The 24,162-nt window shown below is 40.3% G+C and overlaps 1 protein-coding gene across 2 annotated transcripts; it reads right to left on the reverse strand.

The window, feature by feature from the left end:
- Positions 1-1,226: 1,226 nt before the first annotated feature.
- LOC137151467 (interleukin-5 receptor subunit alpha-like) lies at positions 1,227-22,623 on the reverse strand. Of its 2 annotated transcripts, none has more exons than XM_067545736.1 (13): positions 22,597-22,623; positions 20,901-21,065; positions 16,138-16,289; positions 15,835-15,982; positions 14,823-14,931; positions 14,555-14,742; positions 13,108-13,244; positions 10,331-10,475; positions 6,810-6,900; positions 5,949-6,042; positions 4,875-4,944; positions 2,279-4,312; positions 1,227-1,832 (listed from the first exon to the last, which is right to left on the reverse strand). In XM_067545736.1, exons 2-12 carry the CDS (start codon positions 21,004-21,006, stop codon positions 4,224-4,226), a joined length of 1,329 nt encoding a protein of 442 aa, XP_067401837.1. In that variant the 5' UTR covers positions 21,007-21,065; positions 22,597-22,623; the 3' UTR covers positions 1,227-1,832; positions 2,279-4,223. The 2 variants fall into 2 exon arrangements, with proteins under 2 accessions (XP_067401837.1, XP_067401836.1); XM_067545735.1 differs by lacking the exon at positions 22,597-22,623 and adding an exon at positions 22,012-22,148.
- Between the last annotated feature and the right edge of the window lie 1,539 nt (positions 22,624-24,162).

Below are 24,162 nucleotides of genomic sequence, written 5' to 3' on the forward strand. Positions count from 1 at the left end.
CATGCCTGCTCTGTAGCTGGCCAAATGGGACCTTGCCTACACTACAAAGATAAGTCGACCTATGTTAGGTCAATTTACAGCCACCGCATTAATTACTGCAGTGGCTGATGTCCACACTACCCTTTTTGGGTCAGTGGTGTGCATTCTCAGCAGAAGTGATTCCACCGACTAAGAGGGGAAGTGTGGGAAGCTGAGTACCTGGTTTCTCATCTCCTCTGGCAGCTCCCTGCTGGGAGCACAGCTGCCCCACTGGCTCCTGGGCTCCCAGCAAACTACCACCCCCCACTCCCCATTCCTCACCAGGAGTTGAGGGAAGCTGCCCAGGCTTCTCCTCTCCCTGTTCCCCGCTGGGAGCCGGGGAAGCTGCCTTGGCTTCTTGCTCCAGCTCTGCAGGAAAGCAAGGGACAGATGGGCTCTAGCTGCCTGGCTTTCTTGTCAATTTTATGGCTCTGGCAGAGCTGTGAAATTGACAAGACTGACAGCCAACAGCTGATGTAAGTTATGCAGCGTCTACACTGACATTGCCTCGCTCTAACTACTCTGACATAAGCCCTACACCTCTTGTTGAGGTGGTTTTATTATGTCAGCATAGCAGGGGAGTTACATAGGTGGGAGGAGCATTTCAGTGTGTACACCTCCACTATTTTGTCGACAAAAGATGACTTTTGTTAACAAAACTCTGTTGTGTAGACCAGCCCAAGTCTCTGCCACAGCCTGCCTCAGTTTTCCCTTTAATGAGGTAACAATGAGGTAACTTTAACAGCCCCATAAAGGAGAAGCCAAACTCTCTAATTAATGTCACTGTATCTCCATTTAGTAAAGCATTTTGAAAGGAAACACTTGAAATGAGTTAAAGGCTTTAATCTCTGGTCCCAGACAAAACTTAAGACAACCCAACACAAAAGTCTCTGGGTTCCAGCAACAAATTCTTCTGCTGCAAGGCCTCAGGCTTCTTCCCTGCTTGGAGAACCCTGCACTCATTCTCCTGCTTGCTCAGGCCCCTCTCTGCCCAGAGAGATTTGGGTAACCCTTCTGCCAGGCAGAGCCAGCAGCAACAAAGGGCTGGGTTCTATATCTAGGGATTCCTGTCAATGATATAACACCAAACCAGCTCAAGCTCCCACCCAGTCACCTGGGAAATCACACACTATCCCCTGGGCATCCCAAAAGGCAATACTTCCCCTCTTGCAAGCACAGAGTCTGAGTGTAGAAAGTAATCCTTTTAATAAAAAAGGAAGGAAGTAACAGAGCACTGGTTTGGGAAAACAGTACAATAAGAATTCATGAACACAGCAAACCCATCCCAGAGTACATGGGGCGTGTCCTTCGCCTCTCCCTTCTTGCTTTCCCCTGCTTTACTGACCATCATAGTTGCACAGTCCACCTCTTGGTTGTGGGGCTCCTGACACCAGCCAGACATGGGCTTAACTGGTCCCCTTTACTGCACCTGCCACCATCCATCCGCTGTGGGCTCCTGCCACCTGCAGGATCCTGCTGCCTCTGGGCCTCGCCGAGTCCCCGCCGCTGGTGGTCAGTCTCTGGCAATTTCCCAATTCCTTTAGTTATTGCAGCTCTTAGTGAGTTTCGGCTGTCAGCCATGGGAAAACCTTCTACTAACACAGGAGCAATGTCCCTGCTTTTTTTTTTTTTTTTTTAACAAAAGATTCCAAAAGATATAATTAATTTTACCTTTTAACAGTGGAAAAAGACAGTCAAGCCATGCCTGAGAATAACCCTTTGCCACAACTAGTACAACCTCAGCATAGTGGTGATTTCTTTCTCCCTGCTTGATTTTACAGTCTCTGGCATCCGAACGCCTCCTTTGCTGAGTTCTGTTCAAATGAGAGGGAATGTTTTATCAAAACAGACTAAGCACAGTTCTGCTGCCATTTGTTCATATAATAGGGAGACAACATTTCATTACCTCTGCAGTTAACACTCCAGTGATTTGTAACCCAACACCAGGCAAAACTGACCATTTCCCATCATGCTGCTCAGCACCTAGGTGTGCTTATGCAGATACAGAGTCCAAGCAAATAGAGTGCCCCCCCCTTTCAGCTGTCTGAGCAAGGGAAAGGCCACTCAGACCTTGCTTACATCCTCCCCCCAGCCGAGAATTTGTCGTGCCAGAAAATCATGCTCCAGATTATATAATTTGCATAAGTTCTTCCTGAAGGGTCTAAGGAAACCTACTGTGGATGCCACAAGTCTGTGAGCTAAGTGTATTACTTCCTCACTATTCACCCCAGGTGCATCATAAGTTAACCTGTTAACTAACCTTATAACTCTGTTGCGCCTATTGAGTGTGGGTTTGTCAGGGGCAGTGGGAACTTCTTTTTGGGCTAGGGAAGATGAGGTTTCCTTGGAAGGTCCCTCACAGGCCTGCATCTCTTGTTCCAGTCCTGGCAGATCCAGGGCATCAGAGATACCTCCCCCCTGTACATCCCCATTGTCCAACAGTCTAGTCGTGTCATCATCAGTCTGTTGTTCTTCCCCAAGGTCTGAGAAGGTTAGGGAGACAAGCTCATTGTCCCAGCCTGGTCCTGCTGTCAATGTGGGTTCATCACCAATAGGCCTAAATGCTTTTGCCATGGGTTATCAGTTTTTGCCATGGTTTTTGCCATGGGGTTTAGAGCTGATGAATTGGAGTTCTCGTTGGGTTCCTCTGATTGAGGCCAGGATCTAGTCTCTATCCTGGGGTACACTACTGGAATATCCTCTTCTTCAGACTCACTCTCAGATGCACTTAGTATACTCAGTTAACCCCTGAGGACCCACTGCATGTGTTGGGTGATGGATTCGGTCCAGTGACTCGGTTTCGCCCTAGTCCCGTGTCATGGTCCATTCCATGAGGGGCACCTACTAATTCTCCCACAGGTAGTAAGAGATTCCTAGGTACCAATCTTCATTTGTCCTGGCCCTGCCTCAGGCCTAATCTTCTAAACTGGCAGATCGCCCAGCTTTTCCACCACCAGGTAAGTTGTTGCCTTCCATCGGTCAGACATTTTATGTTTGCCAGCAACACCCAGGTTTCGCAGTAGGACTCTGTCTCCTGGCTGGAGATCCTGCAACAGCACCCTAGCAACATAACAGTGCTTGTTTCTATCTGAGTTCTTGCAGGCACCAGCTGTAGTTAAGCAATATGCATCCTCAGCTTTTCTTTTAGTTATGAAACATATTGCTGATGTGTCTCATAGCTATCTCCATCCTCAGATATGCCAAAACACAAGTCTATGGGTAATTGTAGGCATGCACCAAACATGCTACATTTGAAATCACCTTTTTCTGTTTGTTCAGAGTGCTATGAAAATAAAACCAAAACACGATCTCCTGATTTGACCTTGAACTCTAATCCCAAATCCCAGTTTAATTTACACCCAAACACCACCTCTTGTTATTTCCCCTGTAACTTTGATTTAAACCCTCTATAATAGTGTTGTGTTTAAGATTAGTAGTAGTAAAAGACAAGCTGCAAGCTGTCTCCAGTGTCTGTTCTTGCGACTCAAATACACATTTCCGGAATCTCATAATGTCACTAGGAGAACCTTTTTGACATCTGTTAATTGCTGGGCTCAGATTGGTTTTTGGCTCAGACCTGTTTAGATTCAGCTAGAGTATCTCCACATTATCATCTAGCACAGAAAAGATAACCACTCACCCAGCAGAGAGAATTATCATCCCCCAGGTTTCATATGTAATACATGCAGTCCATTTTCCAGATGCTGAAGAATCTTGAGCTTGATAAATTTATGGAGGGGATGGTATGATGGGACAGCCAAGTTTGGCAATTGACTGATCTTTGACTACTGGTGGTAGATATGCCAATGGCCTGTGATGGGACGTTTGATGGGGTGGGTTCTGAGTTAATACAGAGAATTCTTTCTTGGGTGTCTGGCTGGTGAATCTTGCCCACATGCTCAGGGTTTAACTGATCACCATATTTGGGATCAGGAAGGAATTTTCCCCCAAGGCAAATTGGTAAAGGTTCTAGGTGTTTTTTGCCTTTCTCTGTAGCATGTGACCTGGGTCACTTGCTGGTGGATTTTATGTACCTTAAAGTCTTTAAACCGTGATTTGAGGACTTCAATAACTCAGTCATAGGTTAGAGGTTTATTACAGGAGTGGGTGGGTGAAGTTCTATGGCCTGCATTGTGCAGGAGGTCAGACTAGATGATCATATTGGTACCTTCCGACCTTAGAGTCTATGAGTCTGTGAGTCTTCATTACTTAATCTCCTTGTGTTGGTTCTTTTCCTGAGGGACCAACATGATCTCAGAGGGCACCTTCATTCCACTTATGTAGAAACCTAGTTCTGTTGAGTAAAATCATATAACACACAAATGTAATCACTCAATGGTGTTGCGAACAAGATCAGATTCTGAATTCTGTTGCATTTGTGTAACCCATGTGCCATGTATAGAGCTGGGATAAATTACTAGATTACTGGAGGAAAGTGGGAAACAGGGATTATATTGTTAGTCTCTTAATCCACTCCTTGCCCCAGTCCACCTACTCTGTGAATCCCAATATGATCTGTGGTCTGCTCCTGGGACAATGTAACTATGCAACCCGGGCTTGTGGCACAGTCACACTCTAGTGCCAAGATAATAAATATTATCTTACTTCAGGGGTTAGGTTCATTTGTGCATAAGACGGATTGCCTTTGGGCATGTCTCTTTAGGTGTCTTGACACTAATAGTTAATTTACTGTGTTCCACTTCCATCTCTATACAAAAACATTATTTCATAGACAGGATCTGCCAAGTACCCTTTATTCCATATACCAATCTCCCTCTTCTGTTAGCACCATCAATGTTCACTGTCATTTGTTGTCACCAGTAGGTCAGTAGATGCATGTATTTCCTTGGACCTACCTCTCACAGGAGTGCTCAAATCTCCGATAACCAGTGTGTCTGGAATTTGGGGAACTAGGTCAGTCTCCTCCTGTGTTAATGATAGTCAGCATTAGTAACTGCTTTTCTGATAGTCCATTCACATAATGACTAAACAAGACTGCAGAAGTAAAAAGAGGCTCTATGCCTTCTGAAAAAACCTCATACTGATGCTAGCGGAGACACTTAACATAGACGGCTTGGTCCTTACAGTTTGGCAAGCCACAGCAAACTGCTGCACAGATATCAGTTCAATTTGCCCAGTTTTATTGAGAAAGCAATAAGGCAATGCCCTATTAGCAAAGAAAATGTGGCAAACGATTTTGGACAATCACAGGGAAAGGAAGGAGAGACAGATATTATATCTTGAGGCGTTCTGGCTGAGTTTTTCGTCTTCTAAAAGATGCTCCACCATCTCTAAAGAATCCCAAATGAAACACTCCACTCCACCCACTGCTTCCTCTGGGAAGAGGATGAGAAAACAAACACGTGACAGATGTTAGTCATCTTTCTCAATGCACTACTGGAAGGTGCTCGGATACAACAGTGTTGAGTGCGGTATAAGAACCTAGCTGGAATGGAATAGAGTAGGAGAATGAGGATCCTGTGGAGTTGCCTATGGCAGGTGGTATTAGTGGACAGGGAGGAAGAGATCCTCATTAACATCTTTGAACAGTGTCTCAAAAGGAGAATGGTGGGGACACACATACTCCCATACACCACACACACCAGGCCACCCAGCCAGGAGGGGGGCATGATTGCTCCTGAGGCACAATCACCCTCTGAGCTCCTCTGGAGCACTGGGGTTCTGATCTGGCACCAATACAAAAGACTGCCCCAAATTTTTACCTCACACAAACGTTCACAGACAGTGAATCAAAGGTGTGGAAAATTCCATCCCAGCAGCTCCATGGGCTAGAGACAGAAGAATACTCAGGAATATTTCTTTGCTATTATTTGTCCAGCTGACTAAATTTCTTCAGCCATACCATACGGATCCTGTACGTATGACGTACATATCACTGTACTGAAGGAAAAGATCAACATGCACTGTACCTGGCATTGAGCAGCAGCATCAGAAGCTAACCAGGTTATGATTTTGTCTGATGGATGTGGGATGGTTATAACTATGGTATCAATCCATTTATACCTACAAGAGAGAGAGTGATAAAAACACAGGGTTGTTATTGCTGTTAAATGTCTGCAAGAGCAGATTGTTTATGCCTTGTTTGTGAGCATGTGTAGAAGACAGAACATATGTTAAGTAAACCAGCAGTATACATAGAGAGAGGAGGCATCAGTCTAGAGGCAGCAAGGTTTATTGGCCTGAGTATAGGACAAGGTGTCAGGAATGTATGAGTTCTAATCCTGGCTCTGTCCCTGCACTTGCTGCCCGGTCTTGAGAAAGTCACTGGAGGCTCAATCCTACCAGCTGTTCAGTGCTTACTGAAAGATGCTGAATGTCCAATAAGGGTATAGAGGGTCCCAGAAAATGTCACCTTCTTTTAGCAGTGATCAAGTGACTATTTACAAACATAAAACAACATTGTCCCAAAAGCTTGTCTACCTTCTTCTCTCTACTTCCCTATAGAACTTTTACTTAGCACTTTCCCAAGTTCCCCTCTGGCCAGGCTTTCTGCTACAGCTTTTAAGGAACAGGAGACACATGCTCACAGTATCCCCAGTGAAGTCACTTGGTGTTATGGGCGCTCAGCCTTCATCAGATCAGGTTTCAGATTTACAGCCTCCTTAATTAACAATGACCTGATTATTCTAAGTATAATGAACCTCCCTATGAAATGGAAGATCTGTTTTTGATTGCACATTGAGATACATCAAATTCTTGTTTATCCTCAGAAAATTCTTGTTTATCCTCCTCTCTCCCTCCCACTCCACCCCCCAAAACACGTATATTACCTTCTGCACAGAAATATCAGCAATCCTCCAATGGATAGAAACAAAATTAGTGTGAGCAGCTGCCAGATATCCATTTTATTATCTTTATGTTCTTATAAAGAAGAAGGAAAGTTAGTTTTAGTAAAGTGAAGAGAATATAGTATCCTCAAAAGGCATAATCATAAATGGCTGCATTATATATTCTAAGGAATCTTTTCTATGAATTATTGAACCAAATGATATTATGCTTCTTTCTGCATTGCTACAAACCCAAAGATAACATTTCTTTGAGATTTTGAGAGGTAGTGGATAGAGAAATGGAGTGGAATGAGGGGAATCTTTGGTCTGTTTCTAGTTCTGCCACTAACTGGCTGGGTGACCTTGGCTTCAATGTCATTCATTCACTTCATTGCATTGTGCCTCAATTTCTCCATCTGTAAAACGGAGCTAATGATACTGAACTCTTTTGTAAAGCACTTTGAGATCTACTGATGAAAAGCACTATATAACAGGTAGGTATTATTATTATTATCATTATTTGAGCTTCCGGAAGTATTATTGTTATGCTGCTAGTCTATGCACAATGAATTATGATACAGACATCTGCTTTTGATGTAAATATTCTATAGCTTCAGGTTTTATAGCACAATACTTGTTCAAAACATTATGTAGTTTATGCAGTGTAGTTTATACTGGGTACATTTTACCCTTGTCACTAAAGTTGTTTCAATTCTTTGCACTCAAAGCTGAAATCACGCAAAACGTACCTGAATCAAGGTTCCTTTTGCATTCTAAACTGAGTCCTAGACGCAGCAAAAAGTTTCATTAAATTTCTGATTAAATTGTAAAAATCTTTAGGGCAGGAATTGTCTTCATGTGCGTTCATACAACACCTAGCGCAATAGGTCTCTGATCTTAGCTGGTGTTTTAAGGCACTAACAAATCAAATAATAATAACCATCTTTGAGTGAAGCTTAGCTGATTTCATGGTTTCAGATCAACCTGGATGTGGGCTCAGGAGACCATATTTGAATCTGGATTAGTTTTAAACTAGGGTTGGGATTCAAAACTAAATCAAATCATATTCCTTTGAACAAAACACCTTACAGAACGTAACTCAAAACAACAGAGATCAAGAAATGTTAGCACTCAAGTTTTTCATCATTTTGTGCTACATTTAGGCTAGATGTGTAACTGGTTTCAGATCCAATCCAGAGCAACTTCAGAGTGTGAATGGCTTGAATATGAGCTTCCAGTTTAAGCCTATCTACATATATTTCACATGGTTTTATTGTGAAATCAGGAGAAACTTAGTGATTTACAAACTGATAGGCAGAGTTGTATGTAAGAATGGCCTTTAGTGGAGCCTTTGTAGTATGAAACAAATCTTCATATATACCTTAGGATGAACTAGGTGTTCTTTTCCCAAGTTATCTTTCTGATATGTGTGTTCTGGAAATAAATTCAGAGCAGAGTCTGCTGCTTTCCATTTCAATATCAGGAAGGGAAAAAGAGGGCCAGGAGTACTTGTAGGGTGGAATGCAGGAAGGAAAGACCTGGCAAACTGCCTTTTTTGCGGGGAGTAAGCAGTGGAGCATATTACTCAAATATACAAGGATACAATTACTGAATATGGTTAATTCTCAGATCCTGTGCTCATCCCAGGTGTGTAGCATGAGTTGATAGTAAGCCATGTCTGTTTTTAACATAATCAGCTTTGCAATTTCTTTTAGATTTGCTCATATCTGAAGAGCAAGAACCCACCTGCTCATATTACCAAAAGGCTCTTTGGAAACTCTGCTCTTCGTTTTTTACTTCTTTTTTCTTAACGGCTATGGGAGCACGTTGAAGAAACTCATTTTCTGTTCTCAAAGGATCAAAACTTCTTTACATATTTTACATCCCTGATCCATCCATGACTCATGTCATGATCTTCCTCGTCACACTGCAAAAGATTGACCAGGATTCCTACTGATTCTCATCAGTGATATTCTTAATGGGAACTTCTTCACTCAATTAGAATGAAGCAAGATTCTTCTTTGCTTATGTGACAGTGACAGAGCAGCCAACTTATCTATGACTCATAGCAACTTAACAGGAGCTGTTACAATTGTAATCCAGACAGTTTAATTGTGTGTGGATATCAAGGAAATGTTAATCGGACTAGCAATCTCCAACCTATTACTTTGTATTGTTAAGAATCAAAGAATAGCTGCTAAGTGTATTTGTCTTTGTTTATGTATATCTTGTTAGAAGTTTATCAATGTGATCTATTAAGCTTGTGGATGCTAAAATCCTATTCCCATTTTATAATGTTTCGTTATTGTATTTTATTGACTCAAAGATCAAAGATGTAAGATATCATCATATTATTATTTCATATTCATATTCATAAATCATATTATTTACATTGACTTGTACTTGTGTTTGTGGATGAAACTGGCCAGACATAAGGTGGGTAGATGGAGAAGAAAAGGAGACGAAGGAAAGAGCTTTGTGGAAACCCCACAGAAAGCTGGAGGGCAGATGAGGAGGATCCCTAAAGGACACACTGAAGGAATTATTAGAGATCTGTAGGATTTTGTGCACAGGCACACACGAATGCATGTACACTTTAAATATATATTTCCACATATTGACATATACGGCTAAGTGCTCTGTGGCCTCTTTACACAAGTCAGACACTATCAAGGTGCCAGAAAGGCAGCAGATTTTCTCATCAGGAATACTCCAGCATAGGGGTTTCCCTGGGTAGCACAGTGGTGGTGTAACCCCGGCATAGGGGGTGTAGTCAAGTGTCAGCATTCTCCAGTTCTGCTTGGCTGTTGCTAGGTCTCCTTGGGGCCATGGGCAGAGAAGTATAAATTGGACAGATTGTGGAGAGATGAAAAAGTGGTGTAAATCTAACTTGCTACTCCCTCCAATTCCCACCTCTGCCAGAATGAAAAATTGTCCCCCTAGTAACAGGGCTGAATATATTAGGCCAAATCCTTTGAACGCAGCGTAGCTGCTTTGCATTGGTGCTGCTGATGGCTTTTGTCCCCAGGGCAGCGTTTCTGTTCCCAGAAGGATCACTCCAGTTCAGGGGGAGTTCTCCAGTAGTGCAGAGCTCGCGAAGAGGCTACTAAGCTCTCTCCATGCTGTTGGATAAAGGATGATGCTGGAGGAGAGGAGTCATGCCTGGCATGGCCTATACAGTGCTATCCCTCAATCAAAGTCTTCCCTCTTGGAACAATCAGCAGCCAGCTCTAAACTCCATTCCAGGGAAGATTACTGCAGAGAGCAGAATGTGATCTTGTGGGGCAAGGACTGTCTTTCTGTCCTTGGTCTGTACAGCACCTAGCACAAAGGGCTCCTGGTCCGTGGCTAGTGCCCCTAGGCATTTCACTCCATCTTTGCACCCCTTCTCCCAAGCTGCACTGTGTGTAGGTTAGCCGGCACCCAAGACATGGCCCTCTATTCCTATTTATTGTGGCATTGCCTATTTGCAGCTAAAGTTCTTCTCTTTCTATATTACGAATCATAGATGTATGATAACTTACCAGCATTAATAAAAACTGGTTCACTCCATTCACTCCAAATCTTGTTACTTAGACATGTTCTTTTCTTTGCTCTGACTTGAACAACACATCGTTTTGCTGGATCATGAACTGGATGCACATATTCCTCTTCAGAAACATCTATGGGCTAGCAAAGTTTTTGTTTTAGTGATTTAGCAATACAATCAGAAACATATAGTAATAGAGACTTCAGGTATCATTGTCTCTGTTTCAAACCTCATATAAATATATCGTTCGTTATAGTGTTTATAGTAAATCACAATCTGATTGCTAGCTGGGGTATATGAAAAGTCAGATTCCAAAACAAAAGCATGAAGTCTCAGAGCTAATAAAATGAGAAGTTACTGAATATGAGAATTTTGATAGACAAGGGAAGTGACCGCTTTAATTTTCTATTAGAGTGAGCTTGAAAAATATATTAAGCCCAAGCTCTTTGGTTTTGTTAGTGTTTCTTTTTTATTTTGTTTGTTTGGGATTCTGTTTGTTTTGGCTTGGTTTTGTCATAGGATTGTATTTGTTTCCCTAATGAAATAGCCTACGTTTTCAAAATGACTAGCAATTCTGGGTGACACAGCTCTAGGGTAACTAACCCTGAGAAACCTAAAAAGGGACCTCCGAGTGGGTGTTCAGCATTTATGAAAGTCAGGGCCCATTAAGGTCTCCCAAGGTGGACGCTGAAAAATCGAGGCACCTCAAATAATTAGTCATTTATGAAAATTCAGGCCAACCTATCTAGATTGACTAGTTAGCAAGAGTGAAAAATCGGTACAGGGGGTGGGGTAATAGGTGCCTATATAAGACAAAGCCCCAAATATCAGGACTGTCCCTATAAAAGTGGAACATCTGGTCACTCTACAACCATCATACATGCACAATAATAAATGCTTTACAAGAGGCAGAATAAAAAGCAAGGGAAGGGACTGTTACCGATAAGGACAAGCAACAGTGGAAGAAAGATATAAAGGGATAAACTAAGAGTCAGAAAGCTGTGCAGGGAGGTTGTGATAACCTGAGCAATGAGGTCATTATAACTTTGCAAGGCAGAACGACTCCAGTGGTGAAGTGCTGGCTATACTACACCTGTAAAAAGATTGAGTGTTTTGTCTTCGCAGCATGGGCTGGTACACAGCATAAGTGTGACCCCGTGTACCATGTGACTTTACTTTCCTCCGTCAAATCCTTCCTGAGCTCCATCTCAGCCTTCAGTCCAGGAACTGCCACAAATGTTAATATGCTACTTTTTATAAAAGCAACCAAAATATTTCCCAGGTTGGGGGATGCTATTCAAAAGCACAAGAGACAGTTGGATGACCAGCTCCATCTGACTTCAAATGGAAGTTGGGCACCTAAATGCCCTTTGTGCTTTGACAAATCTCCCTCTAAAATACCAAAACTTAGCCTGTGTAACAATCTTTCACTGACATGACCTTCATCCTCTTCTGCCCCCACCTCCAAACTATTTGCTGTTGTCCTTCACTGTATTATTATACTTAGATCCTGCCAATGTGCTTCATGTGAGTCCTCCTTATGCACAGAGCTAGTCACATGTTGACTGCAGCAAAGACTGCAGGGGCTCAGCACCTCACATAATCAGGCTATTCGCATTTACGTGTTTAGATACGGACTTGACTAAAGCCTAACTTTATTCATCACATTTGAAAACACTGAGCAATCCGTGTGTCTATTTTGCAGAGGGAAAATAGGATTTTAATAGCAGTGCATGTTTGTTACAAAGGCAACAATATTCAGCTGTGTGCCTACACACACGTCTGCTTTATATTGTGATTTACAAAGAATGGGCTTATCTCAGTTTAGCTGATATATATGAATTTAAAACCAGATCAAGAACTACAAAGAGCACATTTATCAGACATTCTTAGGGGAAGCTATGCGTAAGGGCTAGAACTTAGGAAATGTACTCTTTCACAGTTTCAACTAAATACTGTAATTAAGACAACACTTGTATACATTTAACACTCCACATACACTCAAGCACTCAAAATGCCTATGCAGATGGTATGGAGATCACTTACTTCTATCCCCCAGTTTCAGAGAAACTGAAACTGTAGATGAAATTTAGGAAAGGAGTATAGTAAAACAGCAAATCTTGAATTTGACCAGGACACTCCCATCCTCTTGCAAAACATGTCACAAGCTCCTTAATGACAAGTAAGCCTTCATTTTAATGCCTCATCTCAAAGACCGCCTCTCTAACACCGCAATAACTGCTAAGCAAGTTTTGTTCAGCAGTGACTCAGAAGTAGAACTACTCAAAACTTTTCAACCAAAAAGATTCAGACTCAAACTGGTCTTTTAATCCACATTTCTCATGGAAATATGTTAGCGTTTTTTGTTTTTATTATTTCTTTCATTTTTCACAAAATAATGAGTGTCTATTTTTTAATTGAAAGTGTTTAAGGTAGTTATCAACATTTTTCTTTGACCCCAAAAAATCTGCTTTTTAGGAAATGAAAAATGTCAGTAATCATTTCATAGTGTTTTCAGTAAAAATAAAAAAGAGGAAATGAAAAACTGGTTCATTTCAAAATGAAAACAACTTTCTACATCTTTGTGAAAACAGGTTTTCGTTTTTGACCAGCTCTACTGAGAAGAAGAATGGCAAATGCTAGGTCATCTGCTGCAGCACTTGGGTTTTCTCAGAAATTCAACCAAGACTTGATTCCGTTTAACTTGAGGGGAGAATTAGTTGGTACAGAGCTACGGTTATACTGATTAAGAAGTGCATTAGCATATATTACCTCGAGATCTGTAATTTTCACTTGGTATGCAAAGCAAATTTTGAAGGCTGAACCAATGGTAGGTGGTGGTTTCCAGTTAATTTTAATGCTTCTATTTTCAAGTGCTATAGACACATTGATTGGAGGGTTCAGTTTCTCTGACAATAAGCACAAACAGATTATTTCACGTTCTGTCAGCAAGCAGGCATGTGAATGGAATACAGTACACAGGCAGACTGCAGCTTCTGTTTGGCAGTTTCAGGCAAAGTAAAGTGTGCTGTTCACATTCTGGTTAGATCATCACAATAGTTTAGTGTGGTTTAAAACTAAACCAAAATGTATTGCTGTACAAGTTTTCCTATCGTCTGAACAAAGAATTCACATCAGAAATAAATTCAAAAGGTCACATAATGATCTCAGTGGCACTGTAAATCTGAGGTGATGCCAGTAAATCCCACGGATGCAAATCAGTATAAATGAAATCAGAGTCTGGCTTGGAGTGTAGATGAGAGGAAAAAAGGTGGGCCATCTTCTGAAATAAGTTGCTGTGGTGTAAATCTGAAGTGTTTGTGACAATATTTCTATTGCTCTGATAACTATGGAGTTCATATTTTCAGGCTTTAAGGTCAGAGGGACCATCAGATCATCTAGAGTTATTCCAGATTTATGCCAGTGCAACTTAGTTTTGAACACAACCCCTTATGTTCATAATGTAAAAGGTAGCTACATATATATTGTAATTGATATGTGAACTAGAACCAACCAGGAAACTACCAATACATTTCATGGGAAGCTTTCCACCTCCGAGTTTAATCCTTAGACATAAATGAGTCAGAAACTTATTGGATCAGCCATAATTATTAACAGAGTTACAAATAGAAGCTTTTCATCACTGAAGCTTTTCATCAAAAAATTGCTTTTTAAAAAATGATTATCAATGAGTGTAGTTTACAAGATTTTAATTAAACCCCAACATGAACATTTTATGGATTTGTTTTTCAGTTTGTTTTTATTTCCCCTCCTGCCCTTTTGTGGTGGCAAAAAGAGGGAGGAAGAAATAAAGGGGATTCAAATGGGAGAATGTTGTGATGGGGGAAGAAAATAGGAGAAATGAAAGCTGCAGAAACAAAAGTATTCTACAAAAATATTCATGTTTTTTTTTTAAATCAATTAAAAATCATTCCTTCTCAAATTATACAGGACATAAATGATTTTGAAATGTTAGAATTTTTTTCACAAAGCAATCATACCATATTTTGAACAGCTCTAAATACAAATAGTGATTTATATTAGAGAGAAAAAACCTTCTTTGGGGCATATTTGATTGTTTATCTTTATGTCAAATGCCTACAAATGTCAATGCATAATAAACACAGAATACATTCCTTAGACTGTATTGAGTCATGCTCCACCAATGAAATCACAAGCAGCTGAACGTTTCATACTAGGCAATAACAAAAACACTTACCTAGTCTTTGAGGTTTAAACTTTTTGTAATAGGAATGTTTTTCTGAATTGTTGCTTAGTTCCTTTACTGTTATATTAAATCTGATTTGTTCTGAAGGATTAAAATATAGTTCTTTCATGTGGCATCCAATGTTTTTGTTCTTTGCATTTGTTAAATATAGTTGGCATTCAAACTCTTTTCTACTCTGCCTGTGGAAAGCAAATAGGAGTAATGTAGAACTCAGATGATTTTTAATATGATTTTGTGCTTATTTTGACAGGATCCTTACCTGTAGAAAAGAAAATACTGAGCATCCACAGGAGCTTCTGTTTTAATGTCCCAGGTACAATTTAAATTGGAAATGTTATATATGATGCATGAGAGATTTTGAATATATACTGCAACCAAAAAAGAAAGAAAGGAAGAGAAGAGAAGGATGTTAAGATGTTGCTTGTTTTACATTGATTCTTTAAGTGATTGGTGCCAGTACATATTCAAGGGAGAGACAGAGAGGAAGAGATGGATCCCAATTTCTAGAAGAGACTTAAAGGATGTGCCTGCTTTTGCCTTATGGGACACTGGGAACATTTCCATTCCTATTGCCAGAGGCCACTTTTGAGCCATTTGCAGAAACACTCAATAATTCCTATTGCAGAAGCTAAGGTGTCCTCCTGGGATTCCCCAGGACCATGTGGAATGGAAGTTCCATAATCCATGTAGTTGCTAGAGAAGTCCAAGAGGATCGTGGGGTGTTTCTGTGTCTGTCACTACAGTAGAAAAGATAATTTTGTAACTGTAGCATGCTTCCACCCATCTCTCCCATTATGCCTAGAGCATGGGGTTATGTCCCTGACCGTCTTAGCTAATACCATTGATGGACCTATCCTCTATGAACTTACTTTTTTTTTTTTTTAAAACCCAGTTATACCTTTGGTCTTCACAGCATCCCCTGACAACAAGCTCCACTGGTTGACTGTGAGTTGTGTGAAGAAGTGCCTCCTTTTATTTGTTTTAAATCTATTAATTTCTATTAATAGTTTTAAACCTATTAATTTCATGGGGTGACTCTGGTTCTTGTGTTATGTGAAGGGGTGAATAAGACTTCCGTAATTATTTTCTCCACACCACTCATGATTTTTATATCTCTCTCTCATATCCCCCCTTATTATTTTAAAGAAATACATACCAAAAAATAACCAACACAAGGAAGAGCTATTAGCCAGAACTTCAGAACTGGTGCATCTCTAATTTTTTCATCACACATTTTTAATATCTTGACACTATGCAGAAAACCAGCTGACCTGGAGGAGCCTTGTAAGTAAATTCAGTCCAATTACTCTCCTCTATAATATCTTCTGTTTCTTTTGAAAGAAGCTGTGTTTTAACTTTAGCATGAAGCCCAGAGTGTAACCCAAGTCTTATCATCTTTTTCTTTTCTGGAAGTCTTTTCTGAAAGAAGAAAATATGGAACTGCATTAGGATGAAGAGTGCTATGTAGTAGCCGATAGGATAACGCATATTATTATTAATATATTGCAAATTACAGACATTAAACAAAGCATTATTTAATTTTACCAAACTATGTGTAAAGTGTGTTAACTTACTGTCATTTCCTTAGTTGGATCGAACAACTTATAGTTCAAAACGTACTTCACATAATGTGTCTCTATTTCTTCTGTCAGATTACAGTTCCAGGAGAGAATAACTCCAGAGTCATGTTTAACAATGTGCAGATCACTGGGTGCCATAAGAGAAGCTGTAAATGCAAAGATGGATGATAATTAATATTATAATATAGGTGGGATTGGTAGTAGAGACCATTCTTAAAGATGTCCAACACTTCCCACTATAAGACCCTGTTTTCAGTTGTTTCTAACGTTGCCAAACTTTAAAGGTTTCGGTTGAAATTTTACATGTCTAGGGTTTCCCTAAGGCTGAATATTTCTGAAAAGTTTCATCCAAAAATGTTCTGCCATTTCTGAAAACAAGGCTAGCAAAAAATTCATTGTTTGACCCATTAAAATTTTTTGAGATCTTATATTTGAAATCCAGTTTGAAATTTGGAGCAGGGACTTGACATTTGGCAGGGGAGAGTGGGGTGGCCTTTATGTCAGAGATTTGCCTTTTACTGTCCTTATGAAAATCCACCCAAATTTGCCCCACCGGCTGGGCCCAAGCAGCCTGGAGGAGGAACCTTCCTGATTCAAATGTAGAGGGGATAGGAAGCAAATCTGTGTGTGGGAGGGAGCGGGACAGAAAAATTCATCTTTCATAGCTAAGATGAAACTACCCACAATTATCACATCCCCACCAACAGTCATAAGAAAAATTAATCGTCTGACTGAACAACCCACAGTGGATGAAACCACGTTCTTGGTTATTACACTGATTGTTTCAGGAAAAAATTTAACTATAGAATAGTTTAGGATCATGACATTCACCACCATATATCCACCATGAAGAGGACAGGTACCCAGTCCCTGAAATCCTAGCAACAGATAGTGATCAAACCAGCAGACAAAGGGAACCATCATAGTTCTCAACCATGAGGACTATGATGAGTTCAGCTGACAACTCTCCAACATCACCTACTGTAAACAACTCAAAAAAGACCCCACACCACAATTCACTCAGGAATAGAAGGATAATAGCAAATCCTTCCCTAGACAATTCCAAGAGAACTTCAACAACCTCATCCCCCATGAACTCAGCCCAGGGACCTTTCACATGCTTCCCAAGATACGCAAACAAGGGAACCCAGGCAGACTCATCATATCCAGCCATGGCATTCTTGTTGAAGGAATATCGAAACACACAGAAACCTTCCTCAAATCAATCACCACTCCAATGGTCACTTTCCTCCAGGATACAACTGATTTCCACAAAAAACTCTGCAACGTTAATAACGTCCCAGAGAACACCATCCCTGCCACCATGGATGCCATATCCATCAATATTCCTCACAATGACGGAATCACTGCCTGCCTCAAATATCTACAAGACAATGTGTGACAATCAGATATCCATCCCAAACAAATCACCCAACTCATCCATTTCATCCTTACCCATGACAATTTTACATTCAATAACAAGTACTTTGTCCTAACCATGAGAAGAGCCGTGGGTATTTGGATCGCTCCCAAATATGCCAACCTCTTCATGGGCCACCTCAAACAAGTATTTCTGGATTAATGCAATATGAAACCAGTGATATACCTGAGATACATTTTAGGGTATTTTCATCCTCTCAACAGACAACATAAACTCCCTCATGGATTTCCACTACAATTTCAATAACCACCTCCCATCCATCAAATTCTCTCTAGGCCACTGCCATCCCAGCATCAACTGTCTGGCTACCACAATCAGCTTCAGCAAAGGAACCATACGGACCACTATATATAAGAAACCCATGGATCATCACATTTACCTTGGGGTGTATTGGGTGATTACTGGATCTGTGAAGGTATCTTATCTACAGCCAGCTGCTCAGATACCACAGAATATGCTCCCAGAAGAAAATCTGGGATACACCCTTTAACACACTTAAATCCTCCCTTGCTAAACAAGGACACTGCACCAGATAAATACATTGTCTCATGGAAGGGGGATCCACATACCCTGAGAGACCTGCTTCAATGCAGGAAAAAATAAAATCCTGACTTCACACCCTTAATTATGCCCTGGCACTCCAAACTGGAACACATAGAGGGTGTTATTAAACAATTACATCCCATACTCTATGGAGACAACATCCTGAAAGATATATTTCCCAAACCTCCTCTTCTGGCCATCAGAAAATCCCCCAACCTCGCCAACAACTACATTTAGAAGCTTCTCACAGATCAGGACACATCAACTCAAAATATCAGATCCTGATACAACAGATACAAAACCTGCAGACGTATCTCCATTGCCATAAAGATCAATACACCCACAACACACCTTTCAAGATCCATGGGTTCCACGCATGCCCATCACAACATCCTCATCCAGTGCACTAAATACCCCAATAACTACATGGGTAAAACCGCAAAATCACTACTCTCTCAAATGAATTCACACAGAAAAATGATAAAAGACAAAAACACCCTATTGCCCGTGGGGAAACACTTTTCAGAAAATGTTCACTCTTTTTTTAACCTCATTCCTTATCCTCAAATGAAACCTCCACAGCACCTTGAAAAGATGAGCTTGGGAGCTTAAATTCATAAGTCTGCTAAACACTAGAAATCATGGATGCATTAATAACACTGGATTTATAGATCATTACAACAGTCTGTAACCCACTACTCCTCCTTTGTCCTACTACTCCTACTTTGTAGAGGGGCTAACTGCCCACTTCACCTTGTGTGATCTCTTGCAACATGTGTTAACTGCTCATCTCTTTCACCTTGTGTTTATCTGTGGCACTCTGAAGACCTGTCCCAGACCTGAAGAAGAGCTCTATGTAAGATCAAAAGCTTGTCTCTTTCACAAGCAGAAGTTGATCTAATAATAGATATTAGCTCACCCACCTTCTCTCTAATATCCTGGGACCAACATGGCTACAATAACATTGTAAGCAACAATGGGAGATAATTTCCTCATGGGCTTTTCTATGGCACTCATCGTGATAGGATCAGAGTATGTCACAAGCATTAATACATTTATCTTCAAAAAATCCCTGTAAGGTAAGAGGGTATTATCCCCATTTTACAGATGGGAAACTGAGAGACAGAGATTAAGATCAAAAGTGCCAACTAAATTTTGGGCACCCAGTTTGAGACACATAGCACCTGATTTTTCAGAGTATTTAGCATTAGGTAGCACTTTATATGTTCAAAACCCAGTTCCAATTGACGGAAGTTGAAGCGGAGGATGCTCAGCTCTTCTGGAAATCAGATCTCATGGTAACAGAAATCAGGCATCCAAAAAATGAAGAACATATGAAACCTCTGAAAAGTTTGGTTTAAGTGACTTGCCCAGCACTATCTTGGAACACTGTGGCAGAGGCAGGGATAGAATCCAGTTTTCTAACGCAATATTCAACTGCCTTAACTATAAGACCATCCCTTCTTTTCCTGCAAGTCCCTGCCTCATTCACTACACACTCTCCAACTTCTGCAACTACTAATGTAGGGGACGTATAGACAACAGCCTCCTTCATTACACAACCCTCATTCATCCTCAGATCAGATTGATCCTGTATACTGAATGAGGCAAGAGTCCTGTGTAAAAATAGCATATGATCATGTAATTGTTCATTCGGCAATCCCTTGATTCAAGGATGAGCTCTACCACAGGATTTACATCTGAGTCCTGAGATGACTTAAGTGCCTTAACAAAAGTTCTTTCTCCATACAAATTAAAATGTTTCTTCACAGAAAGTTTCAGGCTAATTCCCTAGATCCACTTATCTGGGCCACATGCTCTATAAAAATCCCAGAGTATGGATTCTGCATTGCAATTTCCCAAAGTTGTCCCATAGCACCCAATTGCAAATGTCACAACACTAATCCATGCTCCAAGTGCACTGTCTGCTTTCCCCTCAGTGCATGTGTAACTCACACTGGACATTTAATATGCTATGTGGGTGAATGGACAGGTCAGGAAGTTTTCCTTGCACGCTACAGTTCTACAGATGGAATCTGGATTTCAGCATTGAGCTGCATGCTCAACACATCAGGCTGCCAATGGCACTCCTTCTACTTTGAAGGAAAACTAGGAATTTAAAAAGAAGGAAACTCTGAACTAGATTAAATGTGGGGAATCCAAGAGATATTGTAATATACTGTAGACCTGATTCTCCATGTAAAACAGGAATAACCCCACTAAGGTCAATGGAGTCATACCAGTGTCAGTGAGATCAAACCAGGCCCTGTCCATTTGGACCATAGTTACTGAGAAAGTTTGGGCTAAGCGGTTTCCTCTTTGGCTCCCAGGAGTTTGAGAGGGTTGTCACATTCCATTTTTTCAAAGCTCCTTCTTGTTGAGCAATGTTGTTAATGTAGCTGGAAACAGTCACCTGGGTTTGATGAATTAAGCAACAAGAGGAGCAAAGGAAGTGTGACACTATGCAGCTAGGTAGGTCAGCAACAGCAGGGCCTGAAGGGCACTTGTGGGTCTAAAACATGAGCCTCCACTACCTGAGCTAAAAGATTCCCTTCTGTTAATGCAATGGCTTTACAGGCTCATAAGCCTTTATGTGATCCAACCATTAGAGAAGGACAGGGATGTATACTGCATCAGTGTAGGGTACCTAAATATTGGACCAGAGTCTCAAAAGTGCTCACACATTCAGCTGCTTCAGTCGGAAGCATTGTTCTCAGTGGGATTTGCTGGGTAATGACCCTTTATGTATTATTTTATATTTCACCAAACTTACCCATTATTGCTGGTTCTCCATTTGCCATGCTAAGAGGAATCATTATCTCATACCAGGGAAGGCAAAGCAGAAGCGTGATCAAAGGAGTGATTGTAGCCTGTGCCATTACAAATGCTTTGAACTTCAGCTCAATTTGAAACAAAAATACTTCAGGTCTGTTTGAGGCTGAAAGGACATTTAGGACATGACCGTTATTTTACAGCAGTGAAAACAACTTTCAACATTTTAAGTGATTTCCTAAAAAGACATAAACCATGAATACAAAATGTGATTTCCTAAAAAATATAAATCATGAATACAAAATGTTATTCTGGAATGTGTTGTAAAAGAAATAATGGTCCCGATTCTCAGGCCTGATTGAGCTACAGTTAGGGGAGAGAACGAGGAGCAAGTCATTGTATGCCACCTTTATGTCCCTCTAATTTCCACGCCTGCCAATCCCCAAGGCTTCCAAAGGCTGAACCAGTCCCCGATACTGGTTAAAGCAGCTCTGAGGTTTTCAAGGTTCGTGCACAGTACATCTGGTGAATCAGGGAAGCAGATAATCTATGCTGGAATATGAAAGTAGCAGATCTGAGCAATTTTGACAGCTAGTCTTTGCATGCTTTAGAGCAGTTATTCTGACGAAGGGTCTTTTAATTTAAAAAGTTCTAGAGCCCTACATATGAGATATTCTCTTAAACTGTGTGTGTGAGGGGAGAGAGAGAGTTTTCTGTGTGTGGAAACTCTGATTATTTAGCTAGAGGACATGCAGAAATTAGGAGCAGAGGATAACATTTTAAAAAAGCAACATTTTAAAATGTTTTCTCTGAAAAAGTTAGTGAGTATTTCACTGAAAAATAACCTAGATATTTCAAGTGCCAAATCTGGAAACTATATTCAATAAAAAGATGAAAGAGATTTTATTACTGCTTTAAATGTAAATTTCAAAGCAATCTATATTGTGGAGTCACTACAACATCTGCATAATTATGACATGACTAGTACTTATGCTATATTTAAGGTTGAGGACAAATGTTTTTCTAAAACTACTTGCAGTGGTATTACATAATGCAATGTAATATTATGAAATGTTTAGGAACAAATTAATAACCAATATAGATAAACTTACATTTTTAAGATGTGGGCTCATGTAATTTAAAATATCATCTCTTATTGACACGTATTTTCAAAGTTATACTTGACTTTGTTGCAGTACATTTTCCAGCCTGGAAGCCTGCTTTTTTGTTGTAATTTGGCCCAAGCACCTCCATAAGCTATCCAGATCCTAGACAGGTCAGATTCTGAAGCTGTGTTGGGTTCCAAGGACTTCCTGAGGAATTAATGTAAGAGAATCCCCTCTTCTCAAGAAGAAACTGCAGACATCAGTGATTGCCGTCTCAAACTACATACACAGGCTCAAATTCTTCAAAATCCCTAAATATTTGGGAGTGTGGATACATATCAGAACTTTATCCTAACTCTCCAGACTGCTTTGAGTTTCATTTTCTCTGAGACCCCAACAGTAACAGCAGTTAACCTCTCTTTCACCGATTTCATGAGAAGAGAAAGATTTCAAACTACTCAGGACCTTGCCATCAGCTCTTGTCTTTAAAGAAATCCTCAGGCTTTAAATGAGATTCAATCAATCAATCAATACCACCTGTAGTTTCAAAAATAAAACCCCTCCTTCTAGGAAAGAGTGTACAGGACTTACCACAGCCTCCATTGCTGTTGGTAGGCATGCATTTATCTTGCTGTATGCAACAAATAAAAAAGGAAACAGATCAGGAACAGAACCACAGCTCTGAGGGGTGGGGAAAAATGACTAGCCTCATCTTGAGCAAAAGGAACTTGATTTTGACATTACTCTCAATTTCACTTTTCATCTCAAATCTACCTACGTTAGTTCCCAGAATTTTTCAGCTTTCATGTTGTTTATCCAGTGAATTATATTTTTTAAATATTTTTCATACAGTAATACAATTGTGTCAGAATACTGACCTTTGACAAGCAATTGTTCAGGATTTCCTGTCAAGAGTCTGATTATAGAAATTTTAATAGTTTAATCAGACATTTTCCATCCTGAGTGTCTGGCTCAGGATGAATTTCTTTTGCGGAAAGTTCAGCTAAAATGGTTCAGATATGTCCAAATAACAGATTAGGGGGAACATGTTTTTGCCCATGTTAAAAAAATTCTTACATCTATGAGAATCATTTATACCTCCATGTTTCAGAGAAAGAATTTGAAATTTGATTGGGGGTGTGGGTTGACGGCCTGATGTCGAGGACGTATCTTTTCCCACGCCTGTGAAAGAAGTCCCAAATTTGGGAAGTTATAGGCCCCTGCAGAATATTCATTACCCTTCCTGAAGGAAACTACCTCTTTTAGCAGCATCCTCCAAAAATTCAGGCCTAGCCCAGAGATGGATCAGGCCCTCGCAGATGTCCGTACTATTTCAGACTTAAAGAACAAATTGGCTCAGTACCTGATCATGTATAATCCTTGTAGCCCAACTAAAAAGGATGCATTTATACCTACAAGAGAGGGAGTGATAAAAACACAGTGTTGTTATGTTGTTAAACGACTGCAAGAGCAGATTGTTTATGCCAGAGTATTTTTTCCTTGTTGGTGAGCAAATGTAGAAGACAGAACACAACATGTGAAGTAAAGCAGCAGTATACATAGAGAGTAAGCAGTGGAGCATATTACTCAAATATACAAGGATACAGTTACTGAATATGGTTAATTCTCAGATCCTGTGCTCATCCCAGGTGTGTAGCATGAGTTGATAGTAAGCCATGTCTGTTTTTAACATAGTCAGCTTTGCAATTTCTTTTAGATTTGCTCATATCTGAAGAGTAAGAACCCACCTGCTCATATTACCAAAAGGCTCTTTGGAAACTCTGCTCTTCATTTTTTGCTTCTTTTTTTCTCAATGGCTATGGGAGGATGGTGAAGAAACTCATTTTCTGTTCTCAAAGGATCAAATCTTCTTTACATATTTTACATCCCTGACCCATCCCTGACTCATGTCATGATCTTCCTCGTCACACTGCAAAAGACTGACCAGGATTCCTACTGATTCTCATCAGTGATATTCTTAATGGGAACTTCTTCACTCAATTAGAATGAAACAAGATTCTTCTTTGCTTATGTGACAGTGACAGAGCAGCCAACTTATCTATGACCCATAGCAACTTAACAGGAGCTGTTACAATTGTAATCCAGACAGTTTAATTGTGCGTGGATATCAAGGAAATGTTAATCGGACTAGCAATC

This window comes from Emydura macquarii, unplaced genomic scaffold (genome assembly GCF_026122565.2).
Source record: "Emydura macquarii macquarii isolate MOO-44397 ecotype Brisbane River unplaced genomic scaffold, CSIRO-AGI_Emac_v2 contig_1070, whole genome shotgun sequence".
Classification (NCBI taxonomy): Eukaryota; Metazoa; Chordata; order Testudines; family Chelidae; genus Emydura; species Emydura macquarii.

Coding starts and splice junctions, on each gene's coding strand:
- LOC137151467 (XM_067545736.1), bottom strand. CDS start 21,006: ATGGCACAGGCTACAATCACTCCTTTGATCACGCTTCTGCTTTGCCTT. Junction 10,476..13,107: donor TGAAAATTACAGATCTCGAG/GTAATATATGCT, acceptor AAACTTTGCTAG/CCCATAGATGTTTCTGAAGA. Junction 6,901..10,330: donor ACCAGTTTTTATTAATGCTG/GTAAGTTATCAT, acceptor CTTCTTTATAAG/AACATAAAGATAATAAAATG.